This window comes from Nerophis ophidion, linkage group LG12, assembly GCF_033978795.1.
Source record: "Nerophis ophidion isolate RoL-2023_Sa linkage group LG12, RoL_Noph_v1.0, whole genome shotgun sequence".
Lineage (NCBI taxonomy): Eukaryota > Metazoa > Chordata > Actinopteri > Syngnathiformes > Syngnathidae > Nerophis > Nerophis ophidion.
The window spans coordinates 51,083,028-51,104,295 of NC_084622.1; the positions used below are offsets into that span (position 1 = coordinate 51,083,028).

At 40.0% G+C, this 21,268-nt stretch overlaps 1 protein-coding gene across 5 annotated transcripts in view; it reads right to left on the reverse strand.

Moving 5' to 3' along the window:
* Positions 1–21,268, reverse strand: part of LOC133563533 (pleckstrin homology domain-containing family A member 5-like) — a 323,705-nt gene that overhangs the window by 299,542 nt on the left and 2,895 nt on the right. For all 5 annotated transcript variants that reach the window (XM_061917704.1, XM_061917702.1, XM_061917701.1 and 2 more), the window contains exon 3: positions 12,540–12,597. In XM_061917704.1, coding sequence (XP_061773688.1) covers positions 12,540–12,597 — 58 coding nt within the window. The remainder of the gene's footprint in view (positions 1–12,539; positions 12,598–21,268) is intronic.

Below are 21,268 nucleotides of genomic sequence, written 5' to 3' on the forward strand. Positions count from 1 at the left end.
GATAAATATATTGCACTTTTTCACATGCGTCCACATTTATGGATGTATGTTATATTGTATTTTTTATTCCAGCGAGTTAATCCATTTTGGGGGGAGTAGAGGGGATAATTTAATTATGATGTGTTCAAGAGTCTTACGGCCTGAGGGAAGAAGCTGTTACAGAACCTGAAGGTTCTGCTTCGGAGGCTGCGGAACCTCTTTCTAGAGTCCATCCATCCATCTTCTTCTGCTTATCCTAGGTCGGGTCGCGAAGGCAACAGCCTAAGCAAGGAAACCCAGACTTCCCTTTCCCCAGCCACTTCGTCTAGCTCTTCCCGGGGGATCCCGAGGCGTTCCCAGGCCAGCCGGGAGACATAGTCTTCCCAACGTGTCCTGGGTCTTCCCCGTGGCCTCCTACCGGTTGGACGTGCCCTAAACACCTCCCTAGGGAGGCGTTCGGGTGGCATCCTGACCAGATGGCCTGAACCACCTCATCTGGCTCCTCTCGATGTGAAGTAGCAGCGGCTTTACTTTGAGTTCCTCCCGGATTGCAGAGCTTCTCACCCTATCTCTAAGGGAGAGACCCGCCACACGGCGGAGGAAACTCATTTCGGCCGCTTGTACCCGTGATCTTATCCTTTCGGTCATGACCCAAAGCTCATAACCATAGGTGAGGATGGGAACGTAGATCGACCGGTAAATTGAGAGCTTTGCCTTCCGGCTCAGCTCCTTCTACACCACAACGGATCGGTACAATGTCCGCATTACTAAAGACGCCGCACCGATCCGCCTGTCGACCTCACGATCCACTCTTCCCTCACTCGTGAACAAGAATCCTAGGTACTTGAACTCCCCAACTTGGGGCAGGGTCTCCTCCCCAACCCGGAGATGGCATTCCACCCTTTTCTGGGCGAGAACCATGGACTCGGAGGTGCTGATTCTCATTCCGGTCGCTTCACACTCTTTCACTTTCTAGAGTCCAGCAGTGGAAACAGTCCTTGATGGGTGTGGGAGGAGTCTTTGCAGATTTTCTGAGCCCTGGTCAGGCAGCGGATTGTTGCGTTCTCCTGGATAGGAGGAAGAGGAGTCCTGATGATCTAACCTACTTCCTTCGAAAAAAACTCTCCTGGAGATCTTTCTTAGCTTCAGACCTGCATCAGTATCGATACATTCTTGGTGGTAGTGTCATGTTTGTAGTGCAATCCATCCATTCATCCATTTTCTACCGCTGGTCCCTTTTGGGGTGCTGTAGCCTATCTTAGCAGCATTCGGGCGGTAGGCGGGATACACCCTGGACAAGTCGCCACCTCATTGCAGATAGACGGACAACATTCACACCCTCATTCACACACTAGGGACCATTTAGTGTTGCCAATCAACCTATCCCCAGGTGCATGTCTTTGGAGGTGGGAGGGGCCTATCCCCAGGTGCATGTCTTTGGAGGTGGGAGGGGCCTATCCCCAGGTGCATGTCCTTGGAGGTGGGAGGAAGCCGGAGTACCCGGAGGGAGCCCACGCAGTCACGGGGAGAGCATGCAAACTCCACACAGAAAGATCCCAAGCCAGGGATTGAACCTAGGACTACTCAGGACATTTTTATTGTGAGGCACATGCACCAACCCCTGTTCCACCATGCTGCCGTACAATTAACCACTAAATGGTAACACCCGAAGAAGTTTTTGAACTTGTTAATTCATGGTAGTTTGATAGTTTGCAGTTCTAACCTACTTCCTTCGAAAAAACTCTCCTGCCGGTCTTCCTTAGCTTCAGACCTGCATCCGTCTCGATACATTCTTGGTAGTTGTGTCATGTTTGTAGTGTAATCCAAGATCATTTTTTTATTGTGTCTGTTATTTAACATCAACATAGTCAGTAGATACGTAATATTTGTAACCTGTCCCAATATTACAGCGTACATCATGTCAGTTTAGGCAACGTGAGCTAGTCCTCATTGGAAATGTGGTCTTCTTAACATTGTATAGATCATAGTAAGATGTGAGTCAAATTGGCAATTGTACAAAGTTTGTACAAGTACCATAGTATTTATTAGGGATGCACCGAAATGAAAATTTGTGGCCGAAGCCGAATAAAATTTAAACGCTTGGCCGAAGGCCGAATAATGAATGCAGTTTTTCACAATCTTTTAAAATATTGCATAGCCTAGAATAAATATTTAGACATGTTTTTCAAATAAAGTAATTTTTCATTGAATATTGACATTTTTTTAATATTCCAGTAGCCTTTGCTTTTCAAAAAAAGCACAAAGCTTTTCATTTATATTAGGCCTTCAAACAAAACATGCATTCCAAAAAAATATATATAGTGCATTAAAGTGGATAAACCCACAACAAATGAATTATTGTCCTTTTGGCAAAAGTCTGCTTAGCCACAGTAGATATGCTAATAATGTAAACAGAAGGCTTAAGTAAATCTCAATTAAGTGTGTGCTTGTAACCTCTTACACTTATACAGGTAGCCTACACAACAGGCTAATAATGTAAACAGAGGCCCCACTAAATCTCAATAAGTGTGTGCTTATAACCTCATACACTTATACAGGTACACAACATATCCCAACGTCACCGCGACACTGCACGTTGGTTGATTGCGTCACCGCGTCAAAAAAATGCGTCACACGCCACTATTCGGCCTTCTTTTTAACTCATTACACCGAAGGCCGAATGTGTTTTTTTTTGCCATATTCAGCCGAATATATTCGGTTACCGATTAATCGGTGCATCCGTAGTATTTACCATAATGCAGGGGTGCCCATTACGTCGATGGCGAGCTACCAGTCGACCGCGGGGGGTGTGTCAATCGATCTCGAGCCAGGCTTTTAAAAAAATAGACCTAAAAATTAGTGATCATCAATCTTCACCAAGACGTCACTTAAATGACATTCACGGTACCGGAGGGTCTTGTGAGATGACGCTGGCTGCTGCAAGATCATTATTATTAAAATATGACCGAGAGGAAGGCGAGAAACACTTTTTATTTCAACATACTCTCGCGCCGTACCTTCCATCAAAACTCTAAAGGCCGGCTGCACATTTCCTATCTTCACAATAAAAGCCCTGCTTCATGCTGCCTGCGCTAACTAAATACAGAGTCTCGGAAAACTGGCGTGCACAAGCGATCCCTCAGAAAGCTGGCGTCCACATCACTTGTGCACGCCAGCTTTTCGAGACTCTTATTTTGTTAGCGCAGGCAGCATGAAGCAGGGCTTTTATTGGGAAGATAGGAAATGTGCAGTCGGCCTTTAGAGTTTTGACGGAAGGGACGGCGCGAAAGTCTGTTGAAATAAAAAGTGTTTCTCGCCTTCCTCTCTGTCATTTTTTCATAATAATGAACTGGCAGCAGCCAGCGTCATCTCACAAGACCCTCGGGTGCCGTGAATGTCAATCAAGCAAGCTACGGAATTTGCCGCCAATGTTTTTCTTGTAAAGTGTATGGAAGCTGGATGAATTAGATGCCAAAAACCAACCACTTTCATGTGGTATTGTACAGAAAGGACAACTTTTTTTCTCTTCCATTTGAAAATGTGGGCATTATCATCATTACTGTCTGATTCCAATCAATGCAAGTCATCAGAATCAGGTAATACACCAACTTATATTCTTGTCTTCGTGAAAGAAAGACATCTATATGTGTTACACATGCTTGTATTATCATTAAACACATTTAACTTGTATACAAAAATGTCTCTTTCATAAATAAATAAATATAAATGATATATATAAATGAGGTAAATCCCCTCGAGTTGGTCAATTGAAAAGTAGCTCGCCTGCAGAAAAAGTGTGGGCACCCCTGCCATAATGTATATATTGTAGTGTGGGAGGAAGAATCCGCACTAAGTTCCTCCACACACTAAAACAGCCTCAAAAGGACTAATTCCAAACTAATGTCATCAAATACTGAGTACACACCATCACACAAATGCCCTGCGCCCGTCCTCTCCTTAGAGGACAGTCGACGTCAGCACGATCTGCTCCTTATTGCTCGCACTGTGTAACCTGATGATGCCCAGACACGCAGCCGGCATTAGAACAGGTGATATCCTTTTACAGGTTCAAAAACATGTTGGGTCAGAGAGATGAATTAATAATGTATTTGTTTTTGAGTCTCAAAACAAGATGAATTCATCATCTAGGTTAGAAATATTTCTTCATTAATGTTCAAATTCCACAAATATAACCAGGATGATGCGAAACATACAGACTGGCTATATCTGGTCCTCAGGCTCATGGTTTTGGATGGCTTTATGAGGCTCTCACTAACTACTTGTCATACGGGCTTGAAATGTGACGAGCACTTTCCCAGATCGTTATCACATCAACCTGTCAACAAATACCCGGTGAGTCGCAGGCTTGTTGCGCGTAGCATGTCAAAGCAGGTTCTAATCACGTAAGCAGAAATGAAAAAAAGATACTGGAAAATAACATAATAAAACCGAATCTCTGCACTGGTACTGGAACTAATGAAAAAATTAGGGATGCACCGATTAATCGGTAACCGAATATATTCGGCCGAATATGGCAAAAAAAGCCACATTCGGCCTTCGGTGGAATGAGTTAAAAGCAAGGCCGAATAGTGGCGTGTGACGCAAAGATGCAATTTTTTGACGCGGTGACGCAATCAACCAACGTGCAGTGTTAAATTTAAATTGTTATATACATAGTTAGTTTCCTTCTTTTTATTCTGAAGCTGAAGTACTGTTATTGACAAATCTGTTCTGGCCTGGGATATGTTGTGTACCTGTATAAGTGTATGAGGTTACAAGCACACACTTATTGAGATTTAGTGGGGCCTTCTGTTTACATTATTAGCCTGTTGTGTAGGCTACCTGTATAAGGGTATGAGGTTACAAGCACACACTTATTGAGATTTAGTGGGGCCTCTGTTTACATTATTAGCCTGTTGTGTAGGCTACCTGTATAAGGGTATGAGGTTACAAGCACACACTTATTGAGATTTAGTGGGGCCTCTGTTTACATTATTAGCCTGTTGTGTAGGCTACCTGTATAAGTGTAAGAGGTTACAAGCACACACTTAATTGAGATTTACTTGAGCCTTCTGTTTACATTATTAGCATATCTACTGTGGCTAAGCAGACTTTTGCCAAAAGGACAATAATTCATTTGTTGTGGGTTTATCCACTTTAATGCACTTTATTTTATTTTTTTGGAATGCATGTTTTGTTTGAAGGCCTAATATAAATGAAAAACTTTGTGCTTTTTTTGAAAAGCAAAGGCTACTGGAATATTAAAAAATGTCAATATTCAATAAAAATTTACTTTATTTGAAAAACATGTCTAAAAATTTATTTTAGGCTATTTATGCAACATAAAAAAGTTGTGAAAAACTGCATTTATCATTCGGTATTTGGTATTCGGCCTTCGGCCAAGCGCTCAAATTTTATTCAGTTTCGGCTTCGGCCAAAAATTTTCATTTTGGTGCATCCCTACAAAAAATACTGGCTTTTAAGAATAAACCAAGTTGAAAGCGAGCTAGCCTGTTTAATTCCGGGATAAAGTAAGTACTGGACTTTCCCAAAATAATTCCTGATTGATCGGCCATACAAAATCATCACGACCAAAACAATCATAGCCGTCACCATCACTGCGGCATCGCTCAATGTGCCCAAAAAAGTAGTCATACTGTACATGCAGGCCTTTTTCGGGAAGTCGCATTGATATGATTGAACCCACAAAGTCGTATTTGCTTCAGTGTTTTCATGGGCTTAAGCCCTCACTGTCAACAAAGCCTCACACTGCCAGAAGATGAGGAGGATCAATAGGTAGGTCTCTAAACTCAAGAGTAGCTTTGAGTTGTCACCTTTAAAGACACTTTGGGCTACGTAAATAGTTTTGGTTTATTTTCAGGCGATGTATATAAAAACAGCCATTAGAGACTAATAATGCTGTCTTCTGCAGGTCAGAGAATGTGTCAGTTGAATTATCCGTGACTGAGTTTTATGACTATTAATTACACCTGACTTAAGCATCCACGTGCAGCTTTCAAGGCTCGCTGCACATTGACACACACACACACACACACACACACGCACACGCACACGCACACGCAGGGCATCGGTGCAGATGGTTGGTATAAATTGTGCTCCTCACTTGTCATTTAATCAGTCATTTACATCCTTTCAAAATAAAAGATGATACCACGCATTTCACAATCAATCAGCAATGGAATCGAGGTGGCCTTTCAAACATTTCCACGTTATATAAATATTCACGGCTGAGGAAATAGTAGTTAGACCCTCAACATGCTGATGAAGACTACAGTTGTGCGATATAGACGATATAAATGATCTAAATTTGGACGACTATATATCTTTTCATGTTATTGTTATACTGTGATAATTAGAGATGTCCGATAATGACTTTTTTGCCGATATCCGATATTGTCCAACTCTTAATTATCGATATCAACCGATACCGATGTATTCAGTCGTGGAATCAACACATTATTATGCCTAATTTGTTGGATGCATTAAACAATCTAACAAGGTTTTCCAAAATAAATCAACTCAAGTTATGGAAAAAAATGCCAACATGGCACTGCCATATTTATTATTGAAGTCACAAAGTGCATTATTTTTTTTAACATGCTTCAAAACAACAGCTTGGAATTTGGGACATGCTTTACGATCGATTCGAATTCAAATCTCCATATTCACCTTGTATGATTCAGTATCGATTCTCATTTTTCAAAAACTGATTTTCTTCCCCCGCTCCCGGCAATGTGTGTGTGCCTTCTGGGCCACCGTAGGTATTGCACAAGAAGCAGCGTGGTTACCTGGTGGCTAGCTACTAAGTTGTGTTGCCGCTAAAATGCAGGTAGAAGAAAAAGAATCCGAGCAGCTTAAAGAAGAAATACAACCGCCTCCGCGGACTTTGAAAGCAAACGTTTGGAGACACTTAGGATTTTACCGAGGCAAAAAAAGGGCTTGACATGACTCAGACTTTGCAACGCTAAGATGTCTAGCATTAAAAGATTACAGTTGGTACAAAATGCGGCTGCTAGACTTTTGACAAGAACAGGAAAGTTTGATCACATTACGCCTGTACTGTATATACCTTTATATACATATATACATACATATATACCTATATTGTATATACCTTTATATACATATATACATATATATATACCTATACTGTATATACCTTTATATACATATATACATACATATATACCTATACTGGCTCACCTGCACTGGCTTCCTGTGCACTTAAGATGTGACTTTAAGGTTTTACTACTTACATATAAAATACTACACGGTCTAGCTCCATCCTATCTTGCCGATTGTATTGTACCATATGTCCCGGCAAGAAATCTGCGTTGAAAAGACTCCGGCTTATTAGTGATTCCTAGAGCCCCAAAAAAGTCTGCGGGCTATAGAGCGTTTTCCATTCGGGCTCCAGTACTCTGGAATGCCCTCCCGGTAACAGTTCGAGATGCTACCTCAGTAGAAGCATTTAAGTCTCACCTTAAAACTCATCTGTATACTCTAGCCTTTAAATAGACCTCCTTTTTAGACCAGTTCATCTGCCGCTTCTTTTTTTTTTTCTCCTATGTCCCCCCCTCCCTTGTGGAGGGGGTCCGGTCCAATGACCATGGATGAAGTACTGGCTGTCCAGAGTCGAGACCCAGGATGGACCGCTCGTCAGGACCCAGGATGGACCGCTCGCCTGTGTATCGGTTGGGGACATCTCTACGTTGCTGATCCACCTCCGCTTGGGATGGTTTCCTGTGGACGGGACTCTCGCTGCTGTCTTGGATCCGCTTTTAACTGAACTCTCGCGGCTGTGTTGGAGCCACTATGGATTGAACTTTCACAGTATCATGTTAGACCCGCTCGACATCCATTGCTTTCGGTCCCCTAGAGAGGGGTGGGGGGCGGCCCACATCTGAGGTCCTCTCCAAGGTTTCTCATAGTCAGCATTGTCAATGGCGTCCCGCTGGATGTGAATTCTCCCTGCCCACTGGGTGTGAGTTTTCCTTGCCCTTTTGTGGGTTCTTCCGAGGATGTTGTAGTCGTAATGATTTGTGCAGTCCTTTGAGACATTTGTGATTTGGGGCTATATGAATAAACATTGATTGATTGATTGATTGATTAAGTTAAGTATTTTGGGAATTCTTCAAATCCCCGCGCTCACTTGGACAGACACCACCCTAGAGTCATCAAAGGAAACAGATCCTCCACTAACAACACCGGCAGCTGCTCAACGCACACTTCATCAGCTCACAAAATTACCACCCAGGTCTGAACGGGCAAAGAAGATAACCAGATCCATCACTCGTTTAATTGCAAAAGACCTGCGACCGTACAGCGCAGTGGAGAGAGAAGGCTTCAGGTTCATGATCAAAACCATTAAGCCACGGTATGACATCCCATCACGCTCGGTTTTTACAGACAATATTGTACCTTCACTTTACAGAGAGACAAAGTGACTGACTAAAGCTACCAGAGTAGCTCTTACCTGTGATCACTGGACCTCTGCGACCACAGAGTCATACGCCACATTCACCGGGCACTACATCGCAGATCAATGGCAGCTCCCAGTCTCAAGTCTTGCAAACTGGGGTGATGCATGAAAGCCATACTGCTGATAACGTGAATGAAACATTTCACTCGGTCTCAAAGGAACGGAGGCTGACGTTTGGGCAAGTTCTGGCAGCTAGTCTAGCCTACCAATAGTATTTTATTGATGTTACAGTCACAGGAGTTGTGTAGACACATAGAATCATCATACTGCTGTGATTATATGCATCAAGTGTTCATTCAAGGCTAAGACAAAATATCGAGATATATATATCGTGTATCGCGATATGGCCTAAAAATATCGAGATATCAAAAAAGGCCATATCGGCCAGCCCTAGTTCTATATCAATTATATGCCAAATAATATATTGTGATGTATAATGTTATTGCAGGAGGCTTGCGGTATAGATTTTGAGGCCATACTGCAGAATCCTCATGTCGACGATGCCAATGCTGTTTTAAAAAAAAACGGTAGAGTAAAGGTCTGGCTCTCACTGACTGATAAAAGTCATAAAACACTCGGCCGCCTTTCAGCTTGACTGCCAGACAGTCTGCCACATAGAAGTGCTCAAATTCATGAGGAAGTCAAAGCAGGAGAGGAAATTCATGGGGGCACACACACACCCTTGCAGCCTCTGATATGCAAAGTCATCCACCAGATTTTATCGTGATTTTAAATTATAAAAAATAAAACAAGTGCACTTTGTGTGTACAATAAGTGGGAAAATGCCAAATGACACGTATTCTCAATAATGGTAACTTCTGAAAGATCCAGAAACTTTCTGAACAACTGCTGCCAAAGTTAGTATTGTATTCAAATTAGGGATGCACGAAATGAAAATTTGTGGCCGAAGCCGAATAAAATTTAAACGCTTGGCCGAAGGCCGAATACCGAATAATGAATGCATTTTTTCACAATTTTTTAAATATTGCATGGCTTAGAATAAATATTTAGACATGTTTTTCAAATAAAGTATTTTTTTATTGAATATTGACATTTTTTTAATATTCCAGTAGCCTTTGCTTTTCAAAAAAAAGCACAAAGTTTTTCATTTATATTAGGCCTTCAAACAAAACATGCATTCCAAAAAAAAATAAAGTGCATTAAAGTGGATAAACCCACAACAAATGAATTATTGTCCTTTTGGCAAAAGTCTGCTTAGCCACAGTAGATATGCTAATAATGTAAACAGAAGGCTCAAGTAAATCTCAATTAAGTGTGTGCTTGTAACCTCATACACTTATACAGGTAGCCTACACAACAGGCTAATAATGTAAACAGACGCCCCACTAAATCTCAATAAGTGTGTGCTTGTAACCTCATACACTTATACAGGTACACAACATATCCCAACGTCACCGCGTCACTGCACGTTGGTTGATTGAGTCACCGCGTCAAAAAATTGCGTCACACGCCACTATTCGGCCTTGTTTTTAACTCATTCCGCCGAAGGCCGAATGTGGCTTTTTTTGCCATATTCGGCCGAATATATTCGGTTACCGATTAATCGGTGCATCCCTAATTAAAATAATACTGCAAGACAGCAAGCTGGATAAGTCTGCAACAACATTGCCTTTTGCAACTTGGAGTCAAGTAGAAGTAGAGCAATTAAACAATATAAATGTGTGAATTGAACATGAAATAATATGTTGCTTTTGCAAATATGATGCATTATTAATATTTACAAAAAGCGACTTGTGCTTCACCAAGTCTTAACTCATTTAGATGGTTTGACATTTAATTAAAGAAGAGCCTCAAGTTGCAAGAAGGTCAAGCGGCGATGCTCTGTTGGGACGATGCAGTGACTTTAAAAATAACTTAATGATTTACCGTCGTTAAAAGTTTTAATATGGGCTGAACAGGGAGAGCCTTTCTGTAAGAGGAGGAAGAGATGAAAGAGCCAGCTCTTACATAAAACTGATCCCCGTCACACACACACACATAAACGTTTGCATAGGGTTTTGAAAAAAAATAATGGAATGACACCTGATTATAACCATGTACTGATACATCTAAGTCTTCAAGTAGCGCAAAACTGAACATAAAGCTTTTCAAAATTGTAATGAGAATCAGAATCAGAAGCACATTATTAATCCCTGGGGGGAAATTGAGATTTTCAACACAATCCCATTCAAGATCAGACAAATATTACAGGGAGACAGAAAATGGATCGCTGACAATCTGCCAACGTCTGGCGCCTCTAACAAAAAAAAAGGTGAGTAACGGATAAACGTTGGGGAGAGGGCAAGGGAAGAGTAAAAAAAATATTCAGTCAAAGGCTGGACTCCAGGGAGGGGGTCCAGACTGAGGCCAAGGGAAAAAACTAGGGGTGGGCAAATTAATGCGTTAATAACGCGTTAACTCAACAATCTATTAACGCCGACAATTATTTTATCGCACATTTGCGTATGTTGTTTACATGCTTTTATTTTGTTAACGCCTTTTCTTAACAAGATGGCATCTCCCGGATGTACTTCGGCGTCGAGGGGCTCTTGGTAAAGATGGAACATTTGGCAAAAATATCGGACAATTCTGCAAATTTCATGGCTGGCTTACATCGTGGTCACTCCGGGATCACTTACGACCGCCAGACAATTCTGAATGTGGATAGATTGGGCCGTTTTGGACTGAATGAGGCGTGCTTGCTAGACCGGCTAGCTAGCATGGGAATACTTTGCCGGCTACATCCAGCGGCCTGTAAAGCAGCGGAGTATATGTGTTGTCTGTCTATTTATCAATAATGCAGACGAGGAGTGTTGTCTGAGTTCTTAACGTTTGCTTTCAGAGCGTGCATATCACAACATACAAGATGCCGTCATGGCGACACAACCTATACTGGGCTACCGCGCATGCTCGTCACTCCTGTTGCATGCTGGGTAGGGTAGTTCTTTTTTTCCGTGGCTCATAACATCACAATATAGTACCATGTATATGCGTTCAGTTTATCAAAGCACCAAGCAAACAAATCGGAAAATTCCCATCATATCAATTCCTAGATATGGTCATAATTATTTTAAGTGCACTACGCAGAATAAACACAACATTATTAATATTGCTACTACGGATAATTTGATCAAAAATTCCCTAAAACAGCCCACTACCTATAATATAGGTTTTTTAAACATAAGATCCCTGATAAAAAAAATGTTTCTGCTGTTACCTCAGAAATTGCCTGTTCAGATGTTATGATTGTGGCTCAGAGATTTGTATGTAGATTATATTTATTTTCCATAACAAACAGGATAACTTAAATACCCTGGCAGTGGCAATAAGCTTAAATGTTTGTATTTAAATTTTTTGAATTGATTTTCATAAAATATGCTATTTAACTGCTACTGTTTAACAAGGACTGATTTAAATTGTGTTTGCACAACAAATGTTTTGGCGCTTTTGTTCATGTGGGAGAATATTCCAATAAAGGTGCATTACACACTACTTTTGAATTCATTATTGGGCTTTGCGTATACAATGCAGTTAATCGCGATTAATCGGAGAAATAGTGCGATTAACTTCGATTAAAATTTTTAATCGTTGCCCAGCCCTAGAAAAAACATATCCATAGCACATAAACAAGTTACATAGAATCAACAAAACTTGCAACAGATGCAAATGCTTCAAGCTGACACAAACTAGAGACATATTTTTCCATCTATTTCACGGCAGACAGGAGAACTAAAAAAAGAAAGAAAAGAAAGAAGGAAAGAAAGAAACAACTAATAGAGCCCAACTCCTTCAATTGGCTCATTCAATCAATAAAATCAACAGCACACTATGCAGAGGTGTGCCATGTACTTGCACATTGTGCAATGTTCCTACAAGTATAATCATTAACTTTTGACACCCCGGCCATGTAAAGATATGAGGTGTAAAGGTTTCAAACGCCTAGCCAGGACAAATCATTTTAAAAGGTGTACACAAAGGGTGCATGTTTTTGAATCCTACGACACTTTTAATCATGTCATGCTTGCGGGTGAAATTATGTCTGGGATGCATCACTCACTTAATGAAGCATCGTGCGCCCTCAAACGTGTATCCTTCTTCCCATCCAGTGGGTAGATCTGGGAAAGGGAGACAAGCAATGTGCATGTTTTAGTCCTTGATCAAGCATAAATATGTCAAACATTTTTCTGTCTGCTTTGTATTGATGCGTTTTACTTTTTTTTAACGACATTATGGCTGCAATAGTCAATACAAAATACAAAAACCCAAAACCAGTGAAGTTGGCACGTTGTGTAAATGGTAAATAAAAACAGAATACAATGATTTGCGAATACTTTTCAACTTAGATTTAATTGAATAGGCTGCAAAGAAAAGATAGTTAATGTTCCAACTGAGAAACTTTTTTTGTGTGCAAATAATCATTGACTTTTTAATTTAATGGCAGCAACACATTGAGACATATTTGGCAGAGGTTCATTTTAACCACTGTGTTACATGGCCCTTCCTTTTAACAACACTAGGTAAACATTTGGGAACTGAGGAGACACATTTTTGAAGCTTTTCAGGTGGAATCCTTTCCAATTCTTGCTTGATGTACAGCTTAAGTTGACGCTCCACACATTTTCAATGGGACACAGGTCTGGACTACAGGCAGACCAGTCTAGTATCAGCACTCTTTTACTACAAAGCCACACGTTTGTAATAAACAAACCCCAAAACCAGTGAAGTTGGCACGTTGCGTAAATGGTAAATAAAAACAGAATACAATTATTTGTGAATCCTTTTCAACTTATATTGAATTGAATAGACTGCAAAGACAAGATACTTAACGTTTGAACTGAGAAAACTTTTGTTCAATAATCATTAACTTGTAATTTTATGGCAGCAACACATTGCAAAAAAGTTGTCACAGGGGCATTTTTACCACTGTGTTACATGGCCTTTCCTTTTAACAACACTCAGTAAACCTTTGGGAACTGAGGAGACACATTTTTGAAGCTTTTCAGGTGGAATTCTTTCCCATTCTTGTTTGATATACGGCAGGGGTGTTCAAAGTGCGGCCCGGGGGTTATTTTTTAACGGCCCAACGGCACATTTTAAGAATTCAATTGGAAAAAATAAAAAACATAAAAAGTGGTATAAAGGAGCAAACAGGTGAAATGTAACAATAAATTGTTGCAATGCTTACTCTTATAACACAAAGCTGCCATGTAGGCTGTTACTTTCTATAAAAAATAATAATGAATCAAAATCAATGTCATTTTGAATTATTGACCTATTCAAGGCTCCGATTACATCACATTAAATATTCCAGTTTGAAATATTTTTGGGGGAAAATGTTGCATATTCTGTTTTTCCATATTAAAAAACTGAGCTGTTTTTTTTAAAGAAGGCCCTAAAACAGGGGTAGGGAACCTATGGCTCTAGAGCCAGATGTGGCTCTTTTGATGACTGCATCTGGCTCTCAGATAAATCTTAGCTGACATTGCTTAACATGATAAGTAATTAATAATTAAGCTCAAAATATAAATAACGTTCAAAATAGTAAACATTCTCATGCATTTTAATCCATTCATCCGTTTTCTACCGCACCTGTTCACGAAGTTGCATTAATTGTAGAATTATTTTATTTATTACTGGTTTACTATTTACTATTACTATTTATTACTAGCTTCAGAATAACCATGTTATTAAAAAGAATAAGAGACTTATTATACTCTAAAAATGTTGGTCTTACTTAAAATGCACGCATTTAGTTGTATTCAGTGTTAAAAAATATTATATGGCTCTCACGGAAATACGTTTTGAAATATTTGGCTTTCATGGCTCTCTCAGCCAAATAGGTTCCCGACCCCTGGCCTAAAACATACAAACAAAAAACATAAACAACAATAAAACTTAAAATTGACGGATATATCTGAAGTTGATCTCAAGATTATTGTGCTAACAGTAAAAAAAAATGTATAATTTATTTTTTAACACTTTAATGAATAGGACACTTTTGGATCCCCAATTATTTTTGTGTGATTTGTTTTTAAGTGTCATTGCTCAAAAAATAATAATGAATCAAAATCCAAAATTAAGGCTCCAATTATTACATAATCTCAAATATTCCACCTAAAAAAGTTATTGGGTGAAAATATTGCATTTTTTGTGTTTTTTCCATTTTTTTTTCCTAATGTTGATCTACAGCAGGGGTAGGGAACCTATGGCTCTAGAGCCAGATGTGGCTCTTTTGATGACTGCATCTGGCTCTCAGATAAATCTTAGCTGACATTGCTTAACACGGTAAGTAATGAAAAATTCCGCTGGTAATCAGTGTCAAAAATAACATTCAATATATAAAACATTCTCATGCATTTTAATCCATCCATCCGGTTTCTACCGCACCTGTTCAAGAAGTCGCATTATTGGTAAGAAGTATTTTATTTATTGTTGTTTAGCTTCAGAATAATGTTATTAAAAAGAATGAGACTTATCATACTCTAAAAATGTTGGTCTTACTTAAAAATGCACGCATTTAGTTGTATTCAGTCTTAAAAAAAATATTATATGGCTCTCACGGAAATACTTTTTAAAATATTTGGCTTGAATGCTCTCTCAGCCAAAAAGGTTCCCGACCCTTGATCTAGAGATTTAAAACTTGAATAATAATTAAGATAGTAATACTGAATAATGACACTTTTTTTTTTTTGGACCAAAACCCTTTGGGGTCCCTGGAATCATAACGGAGTGGAGGCCTAAATGTATATTTTTTATCTATATATTGCATTGTTTTTTAAAATAAAAAAATATGAAAATGGCCCCCGCTTGCTTCGATTGTTCAGTGTGCGGCCCTCAGTGGAAAATGTTTGGACACCCCTGATGTACGGCTTACGTGGTTCAAAAGTCCGGGGTCTCCGTCGTGGTATTTTAGGCTTCATATTGAAAACAAATTTTTAATTGGGAGACAGGTCTGGACTACAGGCAGGCCAGTCCAGTACCCGCACTCTAACTATGAAGCAACGCTGTTGTAACATGTGGCTTGGCATTGTCTTGCTGGAATAAGAAGGGGCGTCCATGATAACGTTGCTTGGGTGACAATATATGTTGCTCCAACACCTGTATGTACCTTTCAGCATTAATGGTGCCTTCACAGATGTGTAAGTTACCCATGCCTTGGGCACTAATACACCCCCATACCATCACAGATGCTGGCTTTTGAACTTAGCGCCTATAACAATCCAGATGATTCCTTTCCTCTTCAATTTCCAAACACAATTTGAAATGTGGACTCGTCAGACCACTAAACACTTTTCCACTTTGCATCAGTCCATCTTAGATGAGCTTGAGTTGGTGGTCTGCATTGTAACTCCACTTCTTAACATGCGCACCTGGTCTGACAGATCATTCAAATACACAGCAGGAGAGATCTGTGTTGTCAGGTTATTTAGCGTGAACTTGGACCACTCTTTTTGGTTCGATACAGAGGAATACTGAATTCCCACGTTGTGCGCATTTGAAGTGAATGACAGGAAGTGTTTATTGCGTCAAGCATTTACTCCATAATAAAATAAATGCGGTCACAAAAGGCCTGACCATGGTAAACAAAATTCAGCGAAGTCGAAATATTATTAATAAGTTGAAGAATTACAGTCAAAGCAAATAAACAGTTAACTGCCTTCTAAAATATTTTTTAGAATTATTAGATTATTTTAAACATGAAATAACACTTATATAGTCAAAATTACATTCATTTAACCCAATATAGTTGCTGTGAGTGGGTTCTACTGTCGATTACAAAGAGTAGCTAATTTGAAGAAACTAGAATAAATTACATGTTTTCGGTTATTTCACATTTTTAGTTAAGTACACAACTCAATCAATGTTTATTTATAATAGCCCTAAATCACAAATGTCTCAAAGGACTGCACAAATCATTACGACTACGACATCCTCGGAAGAACCCACAAAGTGTTCATTCATAGTTTTGATGCCTTCAGTGACAATAGTCATGACAATAAAGAAAAAGCATTGAATGAGAAGGCGTGTCCACATTTTTGGCCTGTACTGTATATCGATCTAACGTCGATTTTAAAGGTAGTTTATCAATTGTATCGCCACCACAAAATAAAACATAGACTTTAAGAAGAGCAGACTTTATATGAAGTTGTCTTAGAGGTGTCCGAGTCTACATTTACATGTTTTCCTCATTTTCTTGTGCAGAGCTTGAATGACATACTCTGAAAAAGTTTTTCTATGAGCGTGTAACCCTAATAAAGCTGAGAGGGAGGAGCATGTTCAGAATTTTTGACCCAGATACGCTGGAGTACGCGACCCAGACGCTGAAGACGGGGCCAACAGACAACAAGCTTAAACGAAAGCACTGCAGAGGGAGAGGAGCCGACTATAGACAAGGGCGCATGATTAGCAAAGGAAGGCTTACTCTTGCAATTATATGACTGGCAAATGTTCAGTCTCTGGAAATATGATGGATGAACTTAAACGCATTATGAAGCGTAAAATACGACAGCGGAGACCCCGGACTGTTGAAGGACTGAAGCTCTACGTAAAACAAGAATGGGAAAGAATTCCACTTTCAAAGCTTCAACAATTAGTTTCCTCAGTTCCCAAACGTTTATTGAGTGTTGTTAAAAGAAAAGGTGATGTAACACAGTGGTGAACATGCCCTTTCCCAACTACTTTGGCACATGTTGCAGCCATTAAATGCTTAGTTAATTATTATTTGCAAAAAAAATAAAGTCTATGAGTTTGAACATCAAATATGTTGTCTTTATAGTGCATTCAACTGAATATGGGTTGAAAAGGATTTGCAAATCATTGTATTCTGTTTATATTTACATCTAACACAATTTCCCAACCATTTAGTGTTGCCAATCAACCTTCCCCAGGTGCATGTAAATAATAAGAATGAAAATAAATATCCGGACGCTGCTGAAATTACCTTGGTAATTCCCTTATAACAGGGATGTCAAAGTCAAATACATCAGAGAGCCGAAAGAAACTAATTTGCTAAAAGCCAAAGACCGAACTGGTTCAATGCTTATTAAAACACATTAAAATTATTGCACATCACCGTTTGAACCAAGACCTAACACAGTGTACTGTATTTTATTTAACGATTAGCGTATTTTCCAGACAGTAAGGCACAATTAAAAAAAATTTTGTCTCAAAACTCTACTGTTCACTTTATAACCCGGTGCACATTATATACGGAATAAGTTTGGTTGAGCTTACCCACCTCAAATCAATTTTATTTGGTACATAGTGTAGAGATAAGTGTGACCAGTAGATGGCAGTCAGACATAAGAGATAAGTGTAGGCTGCACCATTTGATGTGCTTCAACATACAAGTATTATTATGGTGTGTGTGTGTGTATTAAGTAAGACATCATCTGGCGTTTTGTTTTGCAATATTATGCAAAACCAATTGTTCTTACCTTCTGGTACCTACTGATCTATATTTGTGATCTGCATAAATCCTGAAAAAGTGCGCGCTTTGTAGTCTGTGCCGACTTCGTAGTCAATAAGCTTCTTCTTATTCTCTATGTTCTTGTTATGGGACATTCATCCTCCGCTGTTGCCATTTCTAATATAAAGAAGCGTAAAGTTCTTACTTATGTCTGTCAGTAAACTCGCTATGAAAGCGCTAAAACATACCGGTGTAGTGAGTTTACACTATTCACCCTAGGAACTCTAGTTATTAGAGTTCCGAACGGTATTTCACGGAACACATTTCCAGTGTTGTTGTCTTCGGATGAAAAGATGCTGCTCTGTTACTGATTGAAGTAAAGTCTGAATGACATTAAAACAGTTAGCTCCATCTTTTGACACTTCTGCCACTCCCGTCCTTGCACGCTACACCGCTACAGCAAAGATGACGGGGAGAAGTTGCTGTCCAAGGTGAGCCACGTAAATAAGACCGCCCACAAAACGAGGCATCCTGAAGCTACTGCCAGAAAGCGACTTGAAGATGATCAGTAAAACATCATCTATGCATCATTTTGAACAAAGAACCACCATTACATGTTATGTAGACCACAAGATAGTGTTTTAAATTTACAAAAAAAAATTATAATAATATGACTTCTTTAATGCGCCTTATAATCCTTATAAATGAAAAAAGATCAAAAATAGGCCATTGATCAGCAGTGCGCCTTATGATGCGGAAAATACGGTAATCAACTATCATCCTGGGGGTCATAGGTAATCCATTCGCGAGCCGGATCTGGCCTGCAGGCCTTGACTTTGATACATAGGCCTTATAAGAAATAACCGGAATACAGTACAATCCAGTACGTATTTCACAGTCAGATCGCCTGAATGTTTGGCTACAAAGTTATTGAATTGATTTAAACTCCCTGAAATGGATCATATTGTTCTACAAAAAAAATTGTATCATCCCTGGATCATATTGGCAACCACAAATTCTGAAACTTTTTTTAAAATGCATTGTTACACCCTTAGTCACTGACATGAAGTGCAAATGAATCACCAAAATAAGGACACCTTGCAGCACACATTGAAGCACATTCCTGCGACACTGCCTGCAGTGGCAGAGAAAGCTGCTGTGTAGCCACAATCATTTACCGGCAAACAACAGCACTTTCATTGTAGTATTCCAGCTAAGTAATTGTGTCTCTGGTCGCTGAGGTCGGACAAGGAAACATCATAGACAAGTGTCCCGCCACCACTACTACAGTGTTTTTCAACCTTTTTTGAGCCAAGGCACATTGTTTGTGTTGAAAAAATGCAGGAGGCACACCACCAGCAGAAATTATTAAAAAACGAAACTCAATTGACAGTAAAAAGTCGTTGTCGCAATTGTTGGATATGACTTTATACTAGGGATCTCAGACACGTGGCCCGCGAGACCTTATTTTGCGGCCCCCGCCTTAATAATAGTTTAATGTTAGTTCGGCCCGCAAGTTTTATATGAATGGCGCTTGACAGCGTTGTGTTATTTGGGTCCAAAAGGGCTCTTTCAACGTTCTGGGTTGCCTACCCCTGCATTAGTGGAAAAGCGGCAAATGAGTGAAAGCGACAGAGACGTTGCCATGGAGACAAGGGTTTTCTTAGGTGCCTGGCGCACTTTGGACACCCGTTGGGTTGAGTCATTCCTTGCCCAGATGTGGGAAATGAGCAAAGGATGTCGTTACGGCTCGTGCAACCCTTTGAGACACTCCTGATTTAGGGCTATATAAGCAATTGATTGATTGATGAAACTGCCACAGGAAAACACCAACAAAACAGGAAGTGCCACCAAAATAACAGCGTAAAACAATAACTAAAAGCACTACACGCAGGAAAACAACAACAACAACAACAAAAAAAACCTGGTGGAGTTTAATTTTTTTTTTACGTTCCTGCTGGTGGCGTGCCTCCGTATTTTTTCAATAAAAAAAATGTACACTTATGTAGGCAGCTAATTAAAGGCCTACTGAAAGCCACTACTAGCGACCACGCAGTCTGATAGTTTATATATCAATGATGAAATATTAACATTGCAACACATGCCAATACGGCCTTTTTAGTTTACAAAAATGGCAATTTTAAACTTCGCGCGAAGTATCATGCTAAAACGTCGCGGTATGATGACGCGTGCGTGTGACGTCACGCATTGTAGAGGACATTTTGTTCCAGCACCGTTCACAGCTATAAGTCGTCTCTTTTCATCGCCTAATTCCACAGTATTCTGGACACCTGTGTTGCTGAATCTTTTGCAATTCGTTCAATGAATAATAGAGACGTCAAAGAAGAAAGATGTAGGTGGGAAACGGTGTATTGCGGCCGCATTTAGCAACACAAACACAGCCGGTATTTCCTTGTTTACATTCCTGAAAGATGACTGTGAAGCTTTACTATGGAACAGAGCGATCAAGCGAACTTGGTTCCCTACCACATGTCAACCGGCAAGTTTCGGTGGGAAAATGGTGGTAATTAGTCGGCTCTTAACGTAGACATGAGCGGAGAGCTTGCATCGTTCCTCCTGCACCTGTCAAAGAGGCAGCTGCAGACTCTCTTGCCTCCTTGCACCGGCCGCCCCTGACTGTCGGATGCTTCCACCGTAGAGAAACCATCGGCTGCCTTCGCCTCGGCGAGAAACGTGGCTTCCCTCGGAGACACTGGTGGTCACCACACCCATGGCCACACCCCTCCGACTTTCAGGTTGTACAGGTACGACCATATAATCTCACTAAAACACTAGTAACACAATAAGCAGATAAGGGATTTTCCAGAATGATCCTAGTGTCATAACTTGGCTTGGACGTGGATTGTTTCTTCGATGCAGATGAGGATCATCACGGGCGAGGCGTGGATGTGAGTACATGGTTTATTAAATAAACAAACACTGTAATCAAAAATAATCAAACTAAGGGCGCTCACAAGGACGTATAAAACTTGGCTACATAATATAAACAGGAAACAAAAACACTTGCTCGATTGGCATGAATGAACAATGAACATACAAAACAAAAATAGCACTGTGGCATAAATACATAAACTTACTCGGCATGAAACTGTGGGCGAGGACGTGGAGGTTTGAACAGCATGGGTAGGGTGCGTGCGAGTGTGAGAAGATGCCAGGACGAAGACAAGAAAAAGAGTGACTTAAATAGTTCTGATCATTAGTGAAAACAGGTGAGGCTGAGAACAGGGACGTGACAGGTGAAAACTAATGAGTTGGCATGGAAGCAAACAAAACCAGGAAGTGCAAAACATGAATGAATGTCCTAAATCAAAAACATTACATGACAAAACAAAACATGATCCATAGGTGTGACACCT